The sequence below is a fragment of the Protopterus annectens genome, chromosome 6.part0 (assembly GCF_019279795.1).
Source record: "Protopterus annectens isolate FY-2018-M chromosome 6.part0, PAN1.0, whole genome shotgun sequence".
In the NCBI taxonomy this organism is placed as follows: Eukaryota; Metazoa; Chordata; order Ceratodontiformes; family Protopteridae; genus Protopterus; species Protopterus annectens.
Genome location: NC_056737.1, coordinates 485,011,782 through 485,035,671, shown reverse-complemented (window position 1 = coordinate 485,035,671; position 23,890 = coordinate 485,011,782). Strand labels below are relative to the sequence as shown.

The following is a 23,890-nucleotide window of genomic DNA, read 5'->3' as shown; positions in this document are numbered from 1 at the left end:
TATTTTAATTCTGCTGAGTTGGCTGGCTCAAAAGGAAGTAAAGTGAGCTTTTCCAAGACAAAGTTGAGGTCCCAAGTATGTGTTGGTGCTCTTCGGGGCGGTCTTATGTTTTTAGCCCCTCTGAGGTACTGCTTTAGCAATGGAGGAGAGAAAATAGGAGGATCTGTGTTGTAATGAGCCAAGATGGCAGAGGCGTGGATCTTAATGGATGAGAAGGATAGTCCTTTGTCCAGCATCTCAGTTAAGTATTGTAGTATCTGAGGAATGTTAGGGACAAGAGGGTCAAGGCTTTGAGCCTGATTCCAGGCACAGAATCTCTTCCACTTTTCTGAATAAGATTTCCTGGTGCTAGGCCTCTTGGCCTCCAAAAAGACATCCATAACAGCCTTAGAGAGAGGTGTTGTCTGTTTGCTAATGAATCTGCCATGCAGCCAGGTTTAAGGTTTTGAGCGGACTGTGCAGGATCTGATTGTTTTGTTGAGTCAGTAGGTGTGGAATTTGAGGCAAAATCCAAGGTGGGCCTTGATCTAAATTCTTTAAGATTGGGTATCAATGCTGGCGTGGCCAGTCTGGAGCAATCACAATCATCTGTGGTTTTTCTTGTCTGGCTTTTAGGAGTACCTTTGAAAGGAGAGGCAGTGGTGGGAAGGCATAAATGTTTAGGTTTTTCCAGCTGAACGAAACAGCATCCACTTTCCATGCTTGTGTGTGATAAGTCCTTGTGCAGAATTTTTGTATATGACAATTCAGTGGGAAGGCAAAAAGATCCATGTCCGGGCACCCCTATTTTTGCATTATCATGTTGAAGACTTGTGGATTTAATTTCCACTCGTGAGGATCCATGATGTTTCTGCTTAAGTAGTCTGCCAGAGTATTTTTCTTTCCTGGCAGGAATTGTGCTTGCAGATGAACTTGATAAGTCAGAGCTGTGTTCCACAAGGTCATGGCTTGTCTGCATAGGGGGTAAGAATGAGTGCCCCCTTGCTTGTTTATGTACCACATTACTGTGGTGTTGTCCGTCTTTATTAATAATTGTCCTGGATGCAGAAGGTCCTTGGAAGCTGTTAGGGCATTTTGTACAACCAACATCTCTTTTTGATTGATGTGAAGATGCATTTGGTCTGTGGTCCACTTGCCCTGAATACATTTTCCTGCCATGTGTGCTCCTCAGGCGTAATCCGAAGCATCTGTTGTTAAAGTCTGCCTGGGCTGTGGGAAGAGTGAAAAAGGCTGACCCTTGTTGAGGTGACATGCCTGTGCCCACCATCGAAACTCCTGTTGTAGGCAGGGAATTAGTGGTATTACTGTTTCCAAGCTGTGAGAGTGTTGAGTCCAAACACTTTTTAGGTACCACTGTAATTTCCTCATATGCAGTCTGGCATATGGAATTACCAGTATGCAGGATGCCATGAATCCCAAGGCCTGCAGAATTTTTCTTGCAGGGAGTTGGGACTTTGTTGCCATCAATTGAAAATACTGAGTCAGTTGTCCTTGTTTGTCTGGCGTGAGATAAGCCATCTGGGCCGTTGTATTTAAGCTGGCACCCAGGAATATTACCTCTTATGAGGGCACTAGTTTTGACTTCTTTTCGTTTACTGTGTACCCTATGCAAATTAACAACCTTTTTACAAACGGCAGATGCTTTAGAAGAATGTCCTTGCTCTCTGCTTGAATCAGGCAGTCGCCCAGGTATGTATATATTTGAATTCCTTTTTGTCTGCAAAATGCAATTACTGGTGTCAGGCACTTTGTGAAGACCCTGGGCGCAGTAGATAAGACAAAGGGCAGTGCAGAGAATTGGTAGTGCATTGAACCAGCTATGAATCTGAGGTATCTTCTGTAATTCTGTCTGATAGGGACATGCAGGTATGCCTCTTTTAGGTCCAAAGTAACCAGCCAAGCTTTCTTGCCCAACATGGGAAGGAGCTGCTGTAGTGTCAACATTTTGAATTTCGGACCATCCAGGTAAGTATTTAGTGTAGAAAGGTCTAGTATGGGTCTCCAGGCTTTGTCCTTTCTGGGGACCAGGAAGAGTCTTGAGTAAAATCCTTGTCCCTGCTGTGGCACTTTCTGAATAGCTCGCATGTCCATGAGGGCTGTAATTTGCTTTTGTGCCTCTGCCCATTGATTTTGTGGCAGGTCTGGCATTCCTTTTAGCCTTGGTAAAGTGTGAAAGTGGAACCTGTAACCTTGAGACACAACATTCAGCACCCATTTGCCTTGGGTGATTTATTGCCAGTTTTGTGAAAAAAGTGCTAGTTTCCCCCCTAAGGGAGCTGCCAAAAGGGAAGAGCTTGGCATTGGAAGGGGAGAGTCATTGGGACTGTTTCCTGTAAGGTTGTGACTCGTCCTCACCTCCTTTTGGGGTTGAAGCGCCTCACTGCTGTGGTCTGTAAGAGCCTTGGGGCTGAGATCTGCCTCTTGGGTGTCTATATCTGCCTCTTTGTGGCCTGTCTGACACTGGAAAGGACCAATTTTTTGTAGCCCAATTCCTGCTAAATCGAGGTGGCTGTACCTGTAAGAAATCCTTCACTGTTTGCATAGATTTTGCCTTATCCTCCATTTTCTTTAATACCTCTTCTGCCTTAACACCAAATAAAATATCTTGCTGTAAAGGAGCATCCACTAATTTTGCCTTAACATGATCTGGTAAACTTTGTTCTTTTAACCAAGCATGCCTTCGAATCACAGAACCTGTAACTGCTGCTCTACAAGAAGCCTCTAATGAATCAAAAACACATTGCAAAGTATGTTTTCCCACTTGTTCAGCTGCATGCAATAAATCCTGCATTTCCTTATAATCAGGTTGTTCTGCACTTGTACTCATTTTCTGTTTTAACTGAGGCAGTAAATACTGTTGATATTTAAGCATGTGAAACTGTCAATTTAAAGCCCTCACTGCTAAAGTTGCAGAGGTGTAAACTTTCTTCCCCCATCTGTCTAATGCGCTATAATCCCTTTCAGAGGGGAACTGGATTTTTAGCAGTGGAAGCCTTTACCCCCTTTAGGACTCTGGGAAATAGTTTCTGGGACAGCAACATGGTTTTTATAAAGAAATTTGTGAGAGTCAGAGACTTTGTAGTACCTGTCTGGCTTAAATGGAGCAGGGGGTAAAGAATCAGGATTTAAACTGGATTCAGAGAACACATCATCCACAATATCAAACACTGGCGGAATAGCAAGGGGCCTGTGCTGAGGCAATAAAAGAAAGTCTCTGAGCCTTTTCTTGGATTCTGAGTAATCCTGGCCCTCCCATTGGAAATGCTCCCTCATGGTATGTAAAGTTTCCCCAAAAGAGTAATCCTTAGGAGGAGAGGCTGAAGGAATTGATTCTTCAGCATCAGAGTCCTCATAGGAGGGTAAAGAGTATCCCTGGTCTGAATAAGAATCAGAATATAAAGAAACATGGTCAGAGGAATCATAGTCTGTATCCTGCCTAGGCCTTTTATCAGGAGGGGGATGGGAACCCCTGATCAGAGTAATTAAGTCTTCGGCCATTCTGAGCATCTGCTTTTTAGGCATGGAGGCCTGTCCAAGTGAATTCTGTACTTGCTTCTTTGTCTTTAATGTAGTTTTAGACTTGGCTGTAGTTGCAATGGTAAGTTGTGAAGGTCTGGAACCACCCTCAGAAGCCGATGCCTGCTCAGCGGCTCCGGACTCATCTGAAGGGTTAGTCTCCGTAGGCCCAACACCTTGAGTATCCAGAGGCCTAAGCACCTCCATGTGGGAGTCAGTCACGGCCTGTGGCTCTGAGGTAGTGGGTGTCAGGGGCTACGAAAGTACCTCACTGAAAACTGGCGACTGGCCTAGAAGAGGCTTCGTCATCAGTTTTGGGCCTCGGATGCCTGTCCTTATCCTTATCTTTGCGTTTTTTGTGAATTCCGGTCATCGGTTGTTCCGACGGCATGGTATAATTAAACCTTTGGCCAAAGTAATGGCGAGCAAAATCAAACTGACGTTTAATAGTGCATTTGTTAAATCTAGCACAAAACTGACAACTAGTGACGTCGTGATCTGGGCCTAGGCATGGAATACAGTAAGAATGAAAATCCTTATGAGGTATTTGCTTCCCGCAAGAAATACAATTATTAACTTTTACTGATATCGGTCTGAGGCAAGAAAAAGCTTCCCCAATGGGGTACTTAGCTTTACTGAAGACTTCGGTTCTGAAAATCGAATTTGATATCTCAGGAGTCGGCCGACCGGCACTTGCAAACTGCTTTTGCTTCGGGCACTGCGCGGCAAGAAAGACTGAAGAAAATGGCGTCGGCTGCTTCTTATATACCCCTGATGCACTAACATCAGGGAGGAGGCGACAGCAACCGACGCTGGACCAAGACTTTGGAACTCTGGCCGACTGCGGGACCACCTGACGGCAGGATAACCCAAGTGTAATGACTGCAGCAGTGAAACACTAACATCTAACTGAGTGGGTGTCTTCCATAGTAGCTGCTCATAAGAAATGTTCAGACAAAATCAGAATATGTATTTACCCAACAGACTTGAACTTGAACAAGGCATTAGAGAGACCTCATCATCCTATGCATACAGTCGAGGATGTTGCCATACTCCAAATGCCACCGTTTTCTTCTGTCTTCGATGCAGAGAGTTCATTTTGGAAGTGACGCTTGATTGCAGATCTTCACTGCTGACTACTTTCAGTACCAAATTTGGTACATACAGATTCCTCAGGATGCCTTTTGGAATAAATTTTGCCAGTGAAGTCTTTCAGCGTGCAATGGAACAAATTTTTTCGAGATATCCGTGTGCTATAATAGTTGATTTACTAGTTGGAGGCAATGGTGAAGCAGAGCATGACAGAAACCTCAGGAAAGTTCTGGACAGAGCACGTGAAGTGAACTTAAAGCTCAATCCTCTGAAATGCAAATTCAGACTACCAGAAGTTACATATGTAGGTCATTTATTTACCACTTTTGGCTTACAATCAGACCCTTCTAAACAAGCAGCCATTCTTGAAATACTAACCCCAGACAATGTCCAAGCCTTCAGCGTTTTCTTGGTATAGTTAACTATTTGGGCAAATGTACCCCTGAATTTAGTGAATTATCAGTACTTTTAAGAGAACTGACACTCAAAAATGTTGCCTAGTCATGGTTGGAACACCAGAGAGCATTTGACAACCTCACTTACACTGTGATACTATGATGCTCACAAACCATTACTTCTTTCCTGTGATGCTTCAAAGATTGGTCTTGGTGCAGTTATTCATCAAGAGGGCAAACTTGTTGCCCATGCATCAAGAACTCTCACCCAAACTGAGCTGCAGTATGCTCAAATTGAGAAGGAACTTTTGGCAACTGTTTTCGCATGTTTGAAGTTCCACGATTATATCTAGGGCCAAGCTATCCAAACAGAAACTGATCATCAACTTCTAGTCACTATTTTAAAGAAGCCTATGCATACCATTCCAGCAAGACTACAAAGAATGATGCTTAGATTACAAAAGTACAATTCAAAAATGGTATATACAAAATGCAAACTTCTATACCTTATCCAGATCACCCAGAAATACCACACAACAGCTTGATGCAGAGAGTTTTGACTTTGATGCCCTGGAAGTGCATACTTTTTCTGCCATGAGACTTGAACAGCTAAGAGATCATACAAAGATTGATCACATTTTGCAAAAGCTCAACCACTTCATCAATGATGGATGGCTGTCAAAACAATCCTGTGTACCTCCAGAAGTACAACTTTATTTTCCATACAGAGATGAGATGCTGATGGTATCATTTTCAAAGGTCACAAAGTTATTGTTCCTACTTCCTTACAATGTGAATACATCAAGATATTGCATCATGGCCACCCAGGTTCCGATTCTACCAAAAGAAGGGCGAGAGGACTAGTATTTTGGACTTCTCTATCAAAGAACATTGATACAGTGCTTTCTTCTTGTTCAGTATGCAACAGTACTTAACCGCATTTGCAAAAACAGCCACTTCAGCTAAGCCAGATTCCTGACCTACCTTGGTCAACAGTAGCCACTGACATATTTGAGTGGAACAATCAGCATTACTTAGTGTTGGTAGACTCTTATTCTAACTGGTTTGAGATTGATTTGCTACCTAACCTAATGTCCAGTGCTGTTATTACGAAGATGAAATGTCATTTCTTAGTTCATGGTAGTTCGCACAAAGTTATTTCTGACAACGTTACCCGGTATACCAGTCAATTTTTTCAGAAATTTGCAAAGGCGTGGGGCTTTATCCATGTTACTATTAGTCTGGAATATCCACAGTCAAGCAGCCTTGCTGAACGTGCAGTATAGAGTGCAAAGCAATTACTAGAGAGGTCAAAGCATGACAATAGCAATAGCTTCTTGAATTTGCTTAATCTCAGAAATATACTCTGTGACAAACTACTTGGATCGCCTGCTCACAGACTTCTATCTAGGCAAACTAGAACAACCTTGCCTATCAGTTCTAGTTTGTTCAAAGCCAAACTTTTTAAGAAGCGTTCCTTTCAGAAGTACAACTATGATAAAGTAAGCAGATTTATTAGTCTGTTGAAAGAAGGAAAGACAGTGAGGATGCAAATGATGAAAAGCTTTGATCAAATTGGTCAAGTGAGAAGTATATGTGCAGAGCCGAAATCCTACTTAGTGGAATCTGAGGGTATAGTACATAGTAGAAACCACAGGCATCTTCTTCCTGTGTCAAATGATATTGCAGCATTGTACTTGTGATATAGACTCTGGATCTCAGAGCAACCCTGACAATGTTCACACCAAAGAACATGTCTCAGTATCCACTCTCATTCCTGATGATGTCCCCAAAGTTGAACACTCCTTGAAGACGGTCCCCATTGCTAGATCCAATTCTGACTTTTATGTTACATGATCAGGTCATATTTCTAGACCTAGTGGAAAATACACAGCAACCGGGACATGATTGTTTTGTGTGTGTGTAATTTTGTATGACTGCATGTCAAAGAATTAGTTCTGCATAACTACACGTCAAAAGATCATTTCTGTGTAATTGCAAGTCATTGAATACTGTCATTTGGTATATGATCTATTTCTCAAAGAGGGAGGATGTAGAACAGAGCGTGTGTATGTAACTAAGAAGCATTTCCAGATGTAAGTATGTACATATAAACAGTGAGCATGTGCAGGCAGCAGTGCCATTTTGAGAGAAAAGCCAGAGTATTAGCATGTATGAGTGTGGTAATCAGTCTGTTTATAAGTTTAAGTTACAAAGCTTCATTCCTGATGTGTTTGTGTGCAATAACGCTGCTTGAACTGAACCCAGAATAGTCTGTTTTATCCTGACCAGACAAGCGACAAAATGAAAAAATGTCCAAGGATATAGATACTGGGCAATGAGATATGGACAGCTTAATGAGTTTGTAAATCCTACTGGCATGGAAAGCAGGTGGGAAAGTAGGGGCGGGGTTTCTTTAAAATAAATGTAATGATAAGGGGGGGATGAGAAAATGGGGTAGGGTGGAGAGTAAAGTGAAATCCGAAAAACAGTAAAGCTTTTCCAGGCCTGGAATGGACAGATGTGATTTTGTAAGATTAGAGAGCTGATGGCAGGAAGTGATAAAAGTTAGACACAAAAGAAATTCAGAGGAGTGAATATAAAAAGGACAAAACCTAGTAAAAGCAAGGCAGTGTATGAATGCCCTGCACTATCAAGTGAAAAATCATACTGTGGACAGGATATGGAGTAGCTTCTACAAGAAGTGGGAAAACATGGACACGCCAAAAATATAAAGGCTAAAAGACAGATATACCAGGACGACTGCAGATTTAAAAATGACAAAAGGCTACAAATTCCAGTAGAGATTCACAAAATAAATGGTGATTTTATGGTAGTTAAACACTGGCAGGAAAGCCACAAAGATGAAAAGAAGGTCAAGCACTATTCCTTGTGGTACACTGAAATCTGAATGACTGTCCTAAACTAAATTAAAGCACAAGGGGAAGGGCAGAATCCAGCTCACTAAATATTTTTACAAATGTAGTGTGGTACACACTTCTTAGCTGGCATGCATGTATGCTGAACACCCACCATCCTCCACTTAAAGCTTTGAAGGAGACAATCAGGGATGAAGGCAGCTCACCAATTACTTGGTAGAATGTCATTTCTTGGCAGGAACTGATGTTTGGGTTTAACCAATTGGGCACCACAATGTCCAGTACAGCTCGCTAATCACTTTGTAGAATGAAGCACAGGCTATACGTCTTAGCTGGAGTTGATTATCTTTGTAGAATAAAGCACAAGCTATACTTCTTAGCTGGAGCTGATGCTTGAGTTTAACTCAATGAGTCAACCCAACATTCTTCTTTGTAGGAACCCAGAATCCTTCTGAAGTAAAGGAAAGTATGGTACAGTACATGGACCCCAATGCTACTGCCAGGAGAAAAGGGTCATATATGGTAGAGGTTAATTCTGTAGCACACAATGGCCAAGACAGGCCTGCAAACAGGATACCAAGGCACCTGTGGGGGGTGCTACCTATTAAGAATGAATCTCAGATCACCTAAAGCCTAGGCTACTCACACAGCCAAGCTAAGAAGCAAAGATTCAGATGGCTGTCTTCAAGAAGACTAGAAATGATGCCCTGTGGACAAGGGACCAAATCTATCACACAGTTGGAGGTCACTATCTCAAAAAAAATATCAGAGGAGAATCAGGGTAATGTCGAACAAAGAAACTCATGCCCCACGAATCTTAGGCAGGACAACTAGAAATCAGTACCCCGAAAGGGGAATGTAAAGAGGAACTCCTCCTAACAAGCTTTGGCTGCAGCAAGCAACATCAGAAATGCTCTAGACACTGAAGGAATTTAAGAACACCCCTAATCCCAGGGAAGAGCTTGACCAGTTAAACTAGAGGCACTATAACAAAGCCGTTCAACTGGGGGGAAACTGCAGCATTTCAGAAATCTACCTGACAATCTCATGGGGAGACAGGGATGGAGGGTAATGACCACCCCACAGCCTCAGAAGGAAAGAAAGAGGATAGGTGGAAAGCTTAATCAACTGGATTGACCAGTAAGTCACAGTGATGTGAACCCCCCCCCCCCAAAGAGAAGCAGTATCCATAACAATAGGGAGAGATCACTGTATCCTCCAAATCTACCATGGAGGGAATTGAAGAAGGAAGGGAATGTGAAGAACTCACAAAAAAAAAATCAAATGACAGAGACTGCAAGAAGACTCTGCCAAACTCATGCTGGTTGTTCTCTAGTGCAGTAAAACTGAAGGGAGCTTCAAGTGTTCCCCCAAACCTGGGAAAGCTGGGTTACAGAAATGAGAAATGACAATTACAAGGGACTACATGGAACTAGGGTTGAAGACAGTACAGGGCCCCTTATTCCAAGCTGTGTGTTAAGTGGTTTCTCATCTCGTGGAAGATAGAGACTGCAGCTAACCCTTTAATGACGAGGGCAAAAGCCTACAACTCAGAAAAGTGTACAGCAATAACTGTAACACTTGCTCATGCCTGTTAAAGGGTGCATCCAGCAGAAAGTTGTCCAGACCTTTTATGTGCCCTGACTGTTTTCTACCTCAGACATCAGAGAGCATTTGAGGTGAGATGCCACATGCAGTAGTTTCATTAGGGTCAAAATGAAATGATCATCCAGATTCAGGAAGGGCTGTAAGTCTGCCCATTAATGACTCCATCAGGAAGGACTGGAAGGTAGACTAATAAGACAGACAGCCGAGAGGCCTAAACGCTAATATAACATAGGAGAAACTCTTCCTTCCAAACCTCTCCTCCTCTCTAGTTACCCTGTTCTCCCATCTGGGAGGCTGGGTGTATGTCTCTGGGCAAGCTGAAAGCCTATCAAGACCACATGGAATTTAAGCATGGGGATGGCTGGTCAAAATGTTACTTGCAACTGCTAAATGACAAGTAAGCACTCCATCAGGTGAAAATGCCTTCCAGTCACCAAGATTAAACACCCAGAGAGACTTGTTCCTGGATCTGGGATGCTCTAAGAGCTATTTTGCACAACAGTTAGACAATACAAGTGTCCAAGGCCTCTTTGAAGGATGCTCCATCTCCAGGAGTAGTAGGAAGCCATGAGCCTCTGAACAGTCAATCATCTCAAAAATGAAAGCATCTCTTCTTCCCATGAGGTAACTGACAGGAAAGAGAAACCCTGTACCTTCTTGACTGCTTCAAATCTAGTACTTTTCATGGGTGTGGGCACAGTGTGGGATTAAACCAGAGCCAACAAGCAAATGTGGGCACAATGAGGGCAACATGCAAAAAAGAGGGAAGCCTATGCCTTGGCCTGCTGCTGATCTTATAAAGACGTTCTTAAAGATGAAATCCTGCACTTGGGACTCCAGCACTCACCAAAAGTCAATAAGTCTCTTGAGCTGTCAAGTCAGGTCTGTGAATTTTGACAAGGGCTTACCCTGTGAAGACTTCTTCACGAGATCTGATGAGTCCAACCAACCTGAAAGGGAATCCCTAGAAGCTGCCTCACTCCCAAGTACCTCTGGACAACAGGATGACACAGTGAACTCCCTCACTGTGTGATAAACTTGGATGGACTGAGGTTTGATGTGCTGAGGCATTCTTGGATACAGTCCCACTAAGGAAGCTACCAGTGCATTTATCCCAAGGGTCAAGCTATTCACAGTAAAGGATGACTGGAATGGAATCAAGCTCCTTGCTACTGAAAGAGGATTCCCACCACTGGGAGGTTCTGTAGGCCATGGAAAATTCAGATTTACCTCTTAGGAAGACTAGGCCACAATCATTCCCTCCAGCAAAATGTTAGGTGCCTGAACTCTGGCCAGTCCACTGGGCATCAAGAAAAACCCTCACGTAATTCCCAGAGGCGGTCTCATTTAGTCATTACTTAGATTTCAGAAACTTTCTACACCAAAAATTAATCTTAGGGGTATGCAAATGTAGAACTTTTGTGTCAACGACACCAAGGATTGAATTCACAACTGACAGCAACAAAAAAAAGAAGAGGCAGGTGCAGGGATGTGTGAGCTTATGTAATCAATGTGTGGTATTACAATGTGCATCATGACTGCACAGCCATCATTACGAGAAGGAATGTCAAAAAAGATTACTGAGCGCAGGGGTATGATTCACCCCAAACACGGGACCTGTCAAGAAGGGTCTTCATTGTCAGATCTTGGATAATTTAAGTTACAGATTCTCTGATATATATGAAACAGCATAGCTAGCTTATAACATTATTGTTTTACTACTTATATGTACCCAAATATTTGTATTCACTGGTTATTATCCATCTGTGTATACTACAAACAACAAATAGTTATCATTTTGACTTGTTTAAGCCTCTCAAAAAAAAATAAATAAATAACATGTCAATGCCTTGCTAAGGAGGCTGGGTTCACTATCTGTGGGCGTGTGCTTTCACTAGTTCTGAAGTTATAACAATAAAATCAGAAAGCAAGTTCAGGTCTAGTGACCATATAGTATAGGCTACATAAGGAAGGAGATAAAAACAAACAGGATCTCCCAAGTGATGTTCTGTTATCAACACTGAATGGATTAGCCTGGAACAGTTAAGCATGATAAACACACGGAGAGCTCCATCTACTAAGGGGCATATTCACAATTAATAATTAAGACCTGTCTGCTGAAAGGGCCTTGAAGAACTTAAGTAAACTTTTCAATCCACTGGCTAAATGATGCAGCTAGCTGGTTAAAATGCCATCAGAGTTCAGTTCAAACTGAAGATAGCAGCAACAATCGGGGAAAAATATCACTATTGACAGCGCTCCCATGGTCAGAATAATCCCAAACCCACTTATATACAAAGAAACGGGAGGTCACCACTAACTGAAATGCATCTGTAAGAATATCCAAGGACAGTATTCCATTGAAAAGAAAGTAAAGGAACCTCAAAAATCAAAGGTGGTTTACAAAGCTCCCACAGACTTACAAGAATTGTCACAGACTAACCATGATACAAAACCATCAAAAAAGGTCCATTCATTGACAGGAGTACCTGGAAGACTGAGTAATAGGAAGGAAAAATAAAGACGGCAATGTCTGTGGATCAAGAAATTCAACAGAACACAAAAATGGGTAACAAATGAGGAGACAGTGTAAACAGTAATCTTACTCTTGGCCCCTGAGTACAGCGACTCTTCCATCTTCACAGAGTTTTGTGTATACACTGTCAAGCATCTTGGGAATGTTCACATCATTCTCTGCCAAAGCAGCCTCCAACATGGACTCGCCTTGTTTCACCAGCTCTGCTACCAATGTCGCCCTGTAAGCAGGAAGGAAAACATTAATATGTCAGCAGAAGAATAAACATGGTTATCTAGCAATGTCAGCTATAAAGGCATCTACTGTAAATTCAGATCTTAGACACTCTCGGACGCCCCACCACTGGCCCAGTAATCAAGGAGTCTCAATCCTCACCAATAGCACCAGTGGGGGGGACATACAGTGGCAGGATGACAAGTACACACACAGTAAAGTGCAATTTTCCTTAAGAGCAGAGAGAGACTACAGTCAGTCTGGGATTGGTTTCTCCCTCTTTCTCCAGATCCCTAATAAGACTCCCCACTGGCACAGCTACAGAGTTGAGTTCTCAGCTGAGTGGCCAAGCAAAGACCTCCAGCACCATCTATGTCCAACCAGTGCTTTATATCCCTGCCCAAGTAGCTGACACACACTGAGATTTGATTTACAAATACACACACACACATGGGAAAGGCTGGCACATGTTTACTAGCTATGCCTCCTTTTGCCCAGACTATAAGGTAGTTATAACTGCCACCAGCCAACTCTATATCAGCTGCTTTAAGACCCTTAATAAAGGGTGTCCAATCTTACTGTGTAATGTTATTATTAATCCAAGTGGTAGTTTGACCAAGAGCAAGGTTATTAGGAGTGGCCCACAGTCTCACCAAATAAACACGCAAGTACTCTCAGAACTTAACTATGTCTCACAAATATCAGCCACAATGAAAGGTTGAAATATATTTAATAAAACAACAACAAAATACTCAACATATAATCAGTTACATCAGAGTACAAAATCACAGGAAATATTTCAAACACTGCAGGACAGTATCAAATAAATAAACACACCATCTAAGCTATACTTCACTATATGCCTGACTGTATCTAATAGAAATTATTGTACCCTAGTTAACTTACTTACAGAGCAACCAGGCAGATAGGGTGAGTGGATGCTCTTTGTCAGGCCAAAGACAAAATACAAAATGCTCAATCTCTCTCTCAGAGAGTTCTTAAATTAATATCCCAAACATTACTGCTGGGATACTTGCAGAATGACATCATTACTTGTCATCTGACTTTATTTCCCAGGCTTAAAACTACCGCATTTAGCATCTACTTGTGAAAATACACAAAACTTTTTTTTCTTAGATCTCAGACAGATCCTGACAGTCATAAAACAAACACTTCCAAGACAATACAAAAAACGTCTAGTTCTAGACATTGCATGTTACTCTGAAACAGAGATAACATCTTTTTATTACGTGGTCAAAGTTATTTACATTTTCAGCTATTCTTCTGAAGTTAAATTCTTATTTTTCAGTTTCCATTCTGTTATGGGATAAGATCAGCTTATTAAAATGTATATTAGTTTCAGTTTCATTAATGATTTTATAATGAGATTGTTAAAAAGCAAATATAATTTTTGTATGCAGGGCTGTGGAAAAATACAGCTAACTAGTCTAGTCCAGATACAGATCTGCTGTATCCAGGATGGTTTGTAAGCTTCTGAGTGCTGCCAAAGTCTGCTCTTCAATTTTTTCCTTAGATCTGCTAGTTCTCTCCTCTCCTGTACTTTTACCAGCTTATTAGTCTAGCACTTTATCAGACTTCTCGTAGCAATTATTGTAGCACACAAAAGTGCTATCAGCACTAAACATTCTACAAGGAAACAGCTCCAGTACTTATTATTAATGTCCACCACTCCAGGCATGTATAAAGGTTGGTTGCCTGTGCCTTCTCCTATTAACCTGGTGAACTTGGGAATCCTGAAGCAATGTAGCAACTGCCTCATGTACACCAACAACCCTCACCTCTTACCTTCCAACACTCAGATTTGCAAGAGATGGACTTGTATAGCCAAACTGGAAGCTACACACTCTCTAACCAAGACCGGAATAGCTGGTCAAGAGGAGAAAGCCAACACCTGCACCACACCATATGGAACACATAGCCCTCCAAAACACACACCAGCATTGCCTTCACATAAAAACACAAACCACACACCCACTTTCGTGGAGGCTCTGAATAAAAATCTACCCAAACAGTAGAGACCTCCAAGGCAGAAATGCACTCTATCACCACAATACAACACTAATCATAAGACACATAACTCTCCTAAACAGTGTGCCACTCAACCAGAGCCCCTAAGGCAAAACAGCATGCCCAACACACTAGACATAGGTGATTCGATAGTGAGACACACTGATGTCCTACTCACTAGGTTGAATAAGGAGAAAGTAACAGTCAGCTGCCTGTCAGGTGCCAGGCTCTGCCACATAACATGCATTCGGATCCCTCAACAACAGGTACAAATATGACTCAGTCATTGTACATGTGGTTGTGAATGACCTGAGACGTACCTCCCTGGACTATATGAAAAGAGACATGGAGGGGCTCTCAGATTATGTAGCCTAGACAGGTATGACACTAGCCCTGAGAAGCATACTACCATCACCCAGAATGATACCACAGTACAATCAAAAAATAATTGATTTCAACAATTGGCTAAGTTTCTGGTGTCACTCTAAGGGGATCCAGTATCTGTCTGCCTGGGATGACATGACTGACAGACCTTGATGCTTTGCCAGAGATGGCCTACATCTGTCACCCCTGGGCTTCCAGATACTGGCCAAGGCTCTTGACACCCCTAGAGTGCTTTTTTTAGGCGGTGTTCCAAAGACCAAATTACCAGCATAACAGCTACAAACAACTGCAGTCTGAGGGTCATATTGCTCAATGCCAGAAGTCTAAATCTCAAAATGCACTCGCTAGAAGCACTCCTTAAAATGGAGAACATCGACATCTGTGCTGTAACAGAGACCTGGGTTCAAGGCAGCAGAAAGCATCACTACACTACCAGGCTATAACTCTTTCCACACCTTTCGACCCCAGAACTTGGACTGAAGCTCCAAAGGCGGTGGTGTTTCCATATTCATAAAGGATGCACACACCTCCAGACTGGTAGCCCAACATAATGCATCAGAAATACTTCAGGTGCAGCTAACACTGTGTAAGACAGCGATTCAGGTTGTAGTCTGCTATAGGTCCCCAACCATGTCGCAAGACTTAAACTCCATGTTCCTAAGCACCCTGGAGAATATTAGGGTCCGACCTAACAATGTCATACAAGGTGACTTCAACTACCTCTTCATTAACTGAGAAAACTACTTGTGTACCAATAAACTTGCCCAACATTTCCTGGAGTTTATTAATTCCAATGCCCTGGACCAGCTGGTACTTACACCCACTAGAGGTAGCAACATCCTTGACGTGGTCATTACTAACATGGGTGACTGTTGCTCTACACCAATAGTCAGCTCCTCCCTGGTTAGATCCGACCACAAATTAATCACTTTGGAAATCCACATCTCTCCCACCCCCACCCTCCACAAAGGTAACCACCATGAAAAGCTTCTCTAAAGCTAACTTTGGGCTCCTAAAAACAGAGGTGGGTAACTTCACGGCACCCATGCAAATGGGGAATAATTGCATGAATGCCAAATCATACACCAATGCACTATACGAACATGTACGCAAATGCCTGGATCTTGCCATACCCAATAGAACCAAGACGCTCTCCTCCAAACAAGGAAACCAATCTGGTGGTCCCCCTGCCATAAACAAACTCTACAACAGGAGGAGAAAACTGATGTGGAATAAGGTGAAGTCCCAAGAATGGAAATCTCCCTTATCAGCCTCAACATAAAGTTGAGATGCCTCATCAGATCCTCTAAAGCTAGCTATGAAAACAGAATTAGAGCAGACAGTAAAAGACAACTACAAGGTCTTCTACAGTTATGTAATGAATCTCTATGGCAATACCCAGATTTGCTCTGAGCTACTGCACAATGGTACCTCCTACACCATGCCAACAGATATTGCCAATATACTGGAAGACAGATTCAGTGCCAACTCTACCACCCTCCCAAAAGGACCAATCACAATACCAGTAGATTGCCAGGCACCCAGTATTACTGCTGCACAAGTTAAAACAGCACTGTCCAAAGCCAAGAATACAGCTTCTATGGGACCTGATAATATCCCCATCTGTGTTCTACATGAACTACAGAGTGAACTGGCACCTCACTTGTGTAACCTGTTCAATCACAGCCTCACCTCAGGCTTTGTCCCTAGCGAATGGCGCACTGCTACAGTCATCCCTCTCCACAAAGGAGGAGTGACTACAGACCCTGGGAACTATCACCCCATTAGCCTGACGAGTCTGATATGCAAAGCTATGGAACGTATCATCATGGACCTAAAAAACAAGGATAAAGGGAATCTCAATTCTGGATCCCACACAGTTTGGTTTAGTGAAGGGTAGATCATGCCTGCTCAACTTGGTCGACTTCTTTGAGTCAGTCACCAGAGCTGTGGATGATGGCAAGGTGGTTCACACAGCCTACCTTCATCTGGCCAAGGCCTTTGATACCACTCCCCACTCAGGAATCATAGAAAAACTCACTAAGCTTAGCATCAACCCCTATATCACTAGGTGTGTTGCAAACTGGCTCACAGACAGAACCCACAGTGTTAAAGTAGCTGACTCCAAGTCAGACTGACAACTAGTCACGAGTGGAGTCACAAGGGTTCGGTCCTGGGTCCACTCCTGTTTGGTATATACTTCTCTGAAGTCCAGGCCAACACAAAGGGACTCTGACAAAGTTCGCAGACGATTGCAAGTTAGGAGCTATTATTAACTCCCCAAGTGATGCTGACATACAGAATGGCCTCACTGAGACCAACGACTGGTGTCAGAACCATGGCCTTAAGCTCAATGCCAAAAAAATGTATCGTTATCCCCTTTGGGAAAAATTCGGTTCTCATGAATTACCACATTGATGGTAGTCCACTGAACGCAGAAGGCATTATAAGAGATCTGGGAACACAGGTTGACAGCAACCTCTCTTTTGATCACCACATTGCCACTGTGGTCAGAAAGTCCTATATGGCACATCTCATTACTAAAGGGTTTGCATCCAGGAAAAAAGAGGTCATTATCTCCCTCTACTCTTCCCTCATTAGGCCAATCATCGAAAACAATGCCCCATTTGGCATGTACCTCACTAGACACCTACAACAACTGGAGAGGCCGCAAAAGTACCTGACGAAGATGATCCTAAGCCTTAAACACTTGTCCTATATGGACAGACTCAAACTCCAACTATGTTCTGTCTCATATCGCCTACTTAAAGGCAATCTCTGCTTGACTTACAAAGCCATGTCTGACCCAGCTCTGTTAGAAATGCTACATCTAAAGAAATCCCAATCCTTCCACACCACAAGCTCCAGAGACCTCAACCTCAGTATCACAATCAACAGAACGTACTGGAGGGACAGGTTCATAACCCAGAGACTGCTCATGCCATGGAATAGACTTCCCATGCATGTCAAGCAGAGCACCTCGCAGACCCTCCATTAGAAATCTTGATGAGTAGATGGGAAATAGAAGATTTACCACGGGGATAACTCCTGTGGCTCTACTCGACCGAGGCATTGGGAACCAAGGTCGGGTGGTACGATGCCAGGGTAATCCTATGGCTAGGCTTGTAAAAGCTCCAGGGCCATTAACCTAGTACACACCTATGAACCTATAAAGCTGGAGTTACTGCTGTGGTCCAACTGCATTCTTTTAATATGTAACAAGGAAAAGTAAGTGTTGTAAGAGCAGAGGCATGTTAACTAATATAAAAAGGAATGTGTTAGCCTGACTCCTCCAGGCTAGGAGTGTGTTTTTGCTGGGAAAAGTTTGAAATATCCAAGGTCAGAAAACAAGACCCTTGAAGCAGGTGGATAATGTTAAGGAAGCTGTTCACATGAAGTCCGAGGCGAGAATCACGAGGGATGAGAACATTTTTAAAGTCATTAATTAGTCAGAATGCTTTTTGCAACATTTTGCATGGATGACTTGATAAAGTGTATAAAAGATGCAGTTTTCCTTTGTTCAGAGAGACTGGCTTACCAACTGCTATGAAGATTGCCTCTCAGCACTGTAAATAAACAAAAAATCTCTGTTTGCACATCCTGAAGTGTTGTTCCTGACTCAAGGCATACAACGTAAATTCCTAATATTATTTATTTATGAGTATAACATTTTGGTGCCGTGACTCAGATCTGAACTTTGGTATTGCTGCAAGGTAGTCCTGGAATAGGGCCCATCACAGATTTTCTGCGAGTTCCACCCTGCTTTGTATGGAATAGTCAGAGACTCATATGTCCAGCTATTCAGGGTTTGCAAATATACTAGCCTAGGCAGGGAAATTGTTTTGTAAGGGGAAAAATGGTTTGTTTGTGGTTTTTTTTTTGTCTTTTAGACAATTTTAGCAAAAGCAGAATAAGTGAATGACTGTTTTTGTCTGACTGAGTTGTTTGTAAGGTATACAAAGTAATAGTGGGAGGACCCCACAGCAAATGAGAATTGTAAATGTATGTGCACATACAGTAAAAGACAAATTAACACAAGGAGGCAACTTGTGTCGTGGGCGGTACTCTCAGGATTGAAAGCTAAGAGGTATGAGAGATGTTTTATTCTGTCAATGTCTGAATGAATGAGAGAGAAAAAAAGAAAAACGTTAAAGATAAAGTTAAAACAAGTTAGAGTCCACAACATGATTGTGACGCAGACTATAAACTGTTAAACACATTTGTGAGCCTACAGCATGATGGGACGTAGAAGTATGCATTGTTAAAATAAATTCACAAGCCCATAGCACGCTGGGGCGCAAGTGTGATTGTGTGGAAGTACCCTCAGAGGGTCCGAAAGAGTGGTCAGTTCTGGACACTACCGATCTGTCCAGTTATCCCAATCACAATGCTGGAGCTGTAACTTGAGGTCATGCCGGGAGGAAAGCAAGGAGGTGTGGGAAAAGGCTGATAGAAACCTCTCCTCTGTTGCACGCCGGACTTCCTACCCTTTCCTCCCTGTAAGGTGTGTGGATTATTACAGTTATTTTCTGTCCTTGGAACTGCCAGGATCCAGGATTTGTAAGGTAAGCTTAACATTTTTTTTTATTTATAAAAAAATGGGAGCAAAGATAAGCAAGATCAAAGCCTTGCAAAGGGAACATTCAGCTTGCTAAGAATTGCTCTGATGGGGTATTTCCATTAAATGGAACTTATAAGACTAAATTGATGACATTGAAAGGTATTTTGGAAGAAAGGAAAAGCAAAGTAAGTGGGGAGCAAATGGCAGCATTTTATTCTTCGTACAATGAAGCACTTAAAAGGGAAAGAGAGTCAGGATTAAGAAGGTTGCAGGATACTAATAAGAGATTGTTGCAACAGGTAAGAGAGGTTAAAAAGGCAGTACAGACCAGTAAAAAGGGATCCCTTTATCCTGTCTTAGCAGGTTTGGAACAAACTGAGGATGGCCAAAAAGCAGAAATTTCTGAATAGGATGGCAATCCCCCAGCAGCTGCTGCACCCCCACATGTGCAGGTACATGTACCTCCTGTACAAGTGTATTTCTCAGACCCCCCCCCACCTTTCGGTCAACTGTCCATTGGACACCCAAGTCCGCAGGATACTGTTACATCTCATATTAGTTCCCCTGTTCAATCTTCACCTTCTGAACTGCAGTCGAGGGGGATTATTGTTCCTATCCTTTTCAGATAGCTTCTACTTCCCCAACAGGGGCATTAGCATTTGATACTTCTGTATCTCATCATACACGCTCACATGACAGGGTACAACAGGAGATTGTGACCTCTGGAGGGTATCTTTTGGCACCTCTCAGGGAAATTCTCAGGGCTAATAACAGAGAACTTGTTCATTGTCCTTGGACCCCTGCTGATTTGCATACTATCTCTAAAAGTTTTCCAAATATTAGGGAAGATCCATTAAAATTTAGAGAAGAATTAAAAACTATAACAGAATGTAACAATCCTACTTTGACAGATTTTAATCAGCTGCTTAGGATAGTTACTTGAGATGACGTATGGAAGCAGTTACTGTAGAAGGCTGAGGTGACAGACTCTTCTCTCTCAGGAAATGCATTAACAGATAAATGGACAGCATTGTTAAACCAAAATACGGACATGTGTCAAGTTAGGAATGACTGGTCTAAAATACAGGCATGTAAATAAAATAAAAAGGGGAAGCCCCTGCAGCCTATTTGAGTCACCTTAAAACAGTATTTGCTAGACATTCAAGAATACCAGACCCAGAAGAGCAAACTATGCCAGCTAATCCGCCAGCCTTTGTGCAGGGTCTGTAAGCCCCTGTACAAAATCAAATAAAGCAAGTGCAAAGAATGGCAGCAAAAGGACTTGAGTCTTTATTAAGTGCTGCAAATCAATCTATAGAGTATCAGGAAAAACGGAGAAAGGATACTGAGGATAAGCTGTTAACTTTACAAATTTGGCAACTAGAAAACCCGAGGGGTCGAGGGAGAAGCAGGGGAAGGGGTAGAGGAATTACCAAGATTTAGTAAAAGTGCTGGCTGAGGGGAACAAGGTGCCGCTGGTTGGCAACAACTTGGCAGTGCCCCTCCGGCTTCATCTAGCACATCTTGCTTCAATTGTGGAGAAGCAGGACATTGGAGAGGAGAATGCCTACACAGGCAAATGCAAAGAGTCCAAGACACTTGGATTGAATGGCATCCAAATTATAATAATGCAGTTTTTCCCCCACCATCTCCTCACATTAGAAGTCAAGGAAATAGCACAGAATTAAATCTTAATCCTCTACTGCCAATAGATTAAAACGGACCCTACTTTAAGATGGAAATAAATTCAAAGAAAATCCCATTTTCTGGTGGACACTGGAGCCACCAAGTTAATGTTAAAAATTACTTCAGATAGTCAAACACCAGTATTAAAGTATAAAATAAAAGCAGTCTAAGTGACAAATGCTACTGTTACATATCCTGTTTCAGAAACTATCCCCATTACTTTAGGTCTGATCGAAGAAAGGCATTCTTTCCTTTTGAGTACTACTGCACCAGTAAATCTGCAAGGAAGAGATTTGTTATGCAAGCTGGGATGTACTATTTATTATACTCCAAAAGGGGTGTATCTGAATATTCAGACAGAAGCAGAGGGGGAAGTACTGGCAGTTTTAGCGGAGGCTGAAGAACAGCCGGTGTAAAGTATACAGGCAGATGAAAAGTTACTACAGCAGGTACCTGCCAACTTGTGGGCTAAACACGAAAATGAAGTAGGTATACTAAAATCAGCAGAACCAGTAAAAATAAAATTAAACCCATCAAAACATCACCCTAGAGTTCCACAATATCCACTAAAACTGGAAGCAGAGCAGGGAATCAAACCTGTAATTCAGTTTCTGATACTGCAAGGAATAATAATGCCAGCTAAAAGTCCTTGTAATACTCCTATATCCCCAGTGAAAAATACCAGGAAAGGATACTTATAGATTTGTACAAGATCTAAGGGCTATAAATAATGCAGCATTGCCTAATTTCCTGTTCCAACTCCAGCAACAATACTGAATTGCATACCACCTACAGCTAGTTACTTTTCCGTAATAGATTTATTTTAAGCATTCTTTTGTGCCCATCCCGAGTCTGGCTCCAAGAACAGTATTGTTTCCACTTTTCAGCATAGGATTTTCTAGTACTAGGCCTCCTTGCTTCCAGAATTACATCTAGCACCTGCTTACTGAGGGATGCTATTGGAGAGCTCAAGGAATTAGCCAGGCTGCAAGGTTCAGGGTTTGAAGCAGAGGGTGCAGAATCTGGCCCGCCTGCTGGGACAGAAGGGAAGGTGTCTGAGGTAGGTGCCATGGCTCCAGCAGTATCATACTGGCAACCAGTGCTGGCGAGGTGAGTCTGGTGCAATCAGTATTGTCCTTGGTTTGTCCTGTTTGATCTTTAGCAGAACCTTTGAGAGGAGAGGCAGAGGGGGAAAGGCATAAATGAGAGGCTTTCCCAGGTAAAGGACAGGGCATCCACTTTCCAAGCTTGACTGTGGGGAGTCCTTGTGCAGAATTTGTCCAATTGGTAGTTCTGAGGGGAGGCAAACAGGTCTATCTCTGGAATCCCCCATTTGTTCCTCAAGAGATTGAATATTTTTGGTTACAGTTTCCATTCGTGTAGGTCCATGAGATTTCTGCTTAGGTTGTCTGCCAGTGAATTTAGCTTGCATGGCAGGAATTGAGCTTGTAGGTGCACTTGGTAGCTCAAGGCTGTGTTCCACAGAGCCATGGCTAGTCTGCAGAGAGGGTACGAGTGGATTCCCCCATATAACTGTGGTGTTGTCTGGCTTTACCAATAATTGTCTTGGAAGGATGTGGTCTTTGAAGGCTGTCAGGGAATTCTGTACAGCTAACATTTCTGAAGCGTAGGTATTTCCTGCAAGATTCCCTTATTGGAATGTGCGGGTAAGCTTCCTTTAAGTCTAAGGTTGCCAATCAGGCACCTTTGCCTAGCATAGGAAGCAGCTGTTGAAGGTTAGCATTTTGAATTTTGGGATTACCAAAAAGGTGTTTAGAATAGAGAGGTCCAGAATAGGACGTCAGGAACTGTCTTTTCTGGGTACCAGGAAGTGTCTCAAATAAAAACCTTGTCTTCTTTCTTCTGCTAGGACAGGTTGAATAGCCCTGATACTTAGGAGAGAGAGAACCTGCTGTTGAGCCTCTGCCCACTGGTTTGGGGGTAGGTCTGGTCAACCATTTGGGGTTGGTAGGGCATGGAAGTGGAATCTGTATCCTTGGAAACCTACATTTAAAACCCATTTGTCCTGGGTAATGAGTTCCCAGTTTTTTGCATGCAGGGCGAGTGTTCCGCCTAAGGGAGCAGGGAGTTGAGCAGGGCTTGAAGGGTTAGGGTTAAGGTTAAGTCATTGTGACTATTTTCTGGGGGGGGGGGTGTCTTACTACTTCCTGCTTTGGAAGTGGGAGCCCCCCCCCCCCAATGCTTAGGCCTGTGTGTAGCCAGAGACTGTAACCTAGGTGGTCTGCTGTTCCTGGGTTTGGACTGAGAAGGCCTGGAAGAGACTGGAAAGGACCACTTCTTTGAAGGCCAATGCCTACTAAATCTGGGAGGCTGTACTTGCAGGAAATCTTTAACAGTTTGCATAGATTTAGCTTTTGCCTCCATCTTTTTGAGAACTTCTTGTTTGTTGCCAAACAGGCGGTCTTGGTTTAAGGGAGCATCCAGTAATTTAGCTTTAACATGATCTGGCAAGTTTTGCTTCTTAAGCCAGGCATACCTTCTACATACAGACCCAGTGACAGCAAGGGCTTCTAAACAGTCAAAACCACATTGCAAAGTATGTTTACCAACTTTTTCAGCAGAATGCATTAAATCTGTAATTCTTTGTGTTCAGCCCAGTCAGGAATCAACATCATTTTCTGTTTAAGTATTCCCATAATATCCTGCTGGTACTTTAACATATGAAACTGGCAATTTAAAGCCCTAATGGCCAAAGTAGCAGAAGTGTATACCTTCTTACCCCATCTGTCCAAGGCTCTAGAATCTCTATCAGAAGGGGTAGGATTTTTGGCAGTAGTAGCCTTAATGCCTTTTGATCCTTGGGAAATGGTCTCTGGATCCGCAGTAGGATTTTTGAAGAGCAACTTGTGAGAGTCAGGTACTCTAATACCCGTCAGGTTTTCTGGGAGCTGGAGGTGAAGTGTCTGGGGACAAGCTAGATTCCAAGAAAGCATCATCTACAACGTCCTGAACAGGAGGGATAGCTAAAGGC

At 42.7% G+C, this 23,890-nt stretch overlaps 1 protein-coding gene across 1 annotated transcript in view; it reads right to left on the bottom strand.

Moving 5' to 3' along the window:
* Positions 1 to 23,890, bottom strand: part of CDAN1 (codanin 1) — a gene marked incomplete in the record, with an annotated part of 1,645,523 nt that overhangs the window by 442,050 nt on the left and 1,179,583 nt on the right. The window contains 1 exon segment of the mRNA XM_044074210.1: positions 12,097 to 12,246. Coding sequence (XP_043930145.1) covers positions 12,097 to 12,246 — 150 coding nt within the window.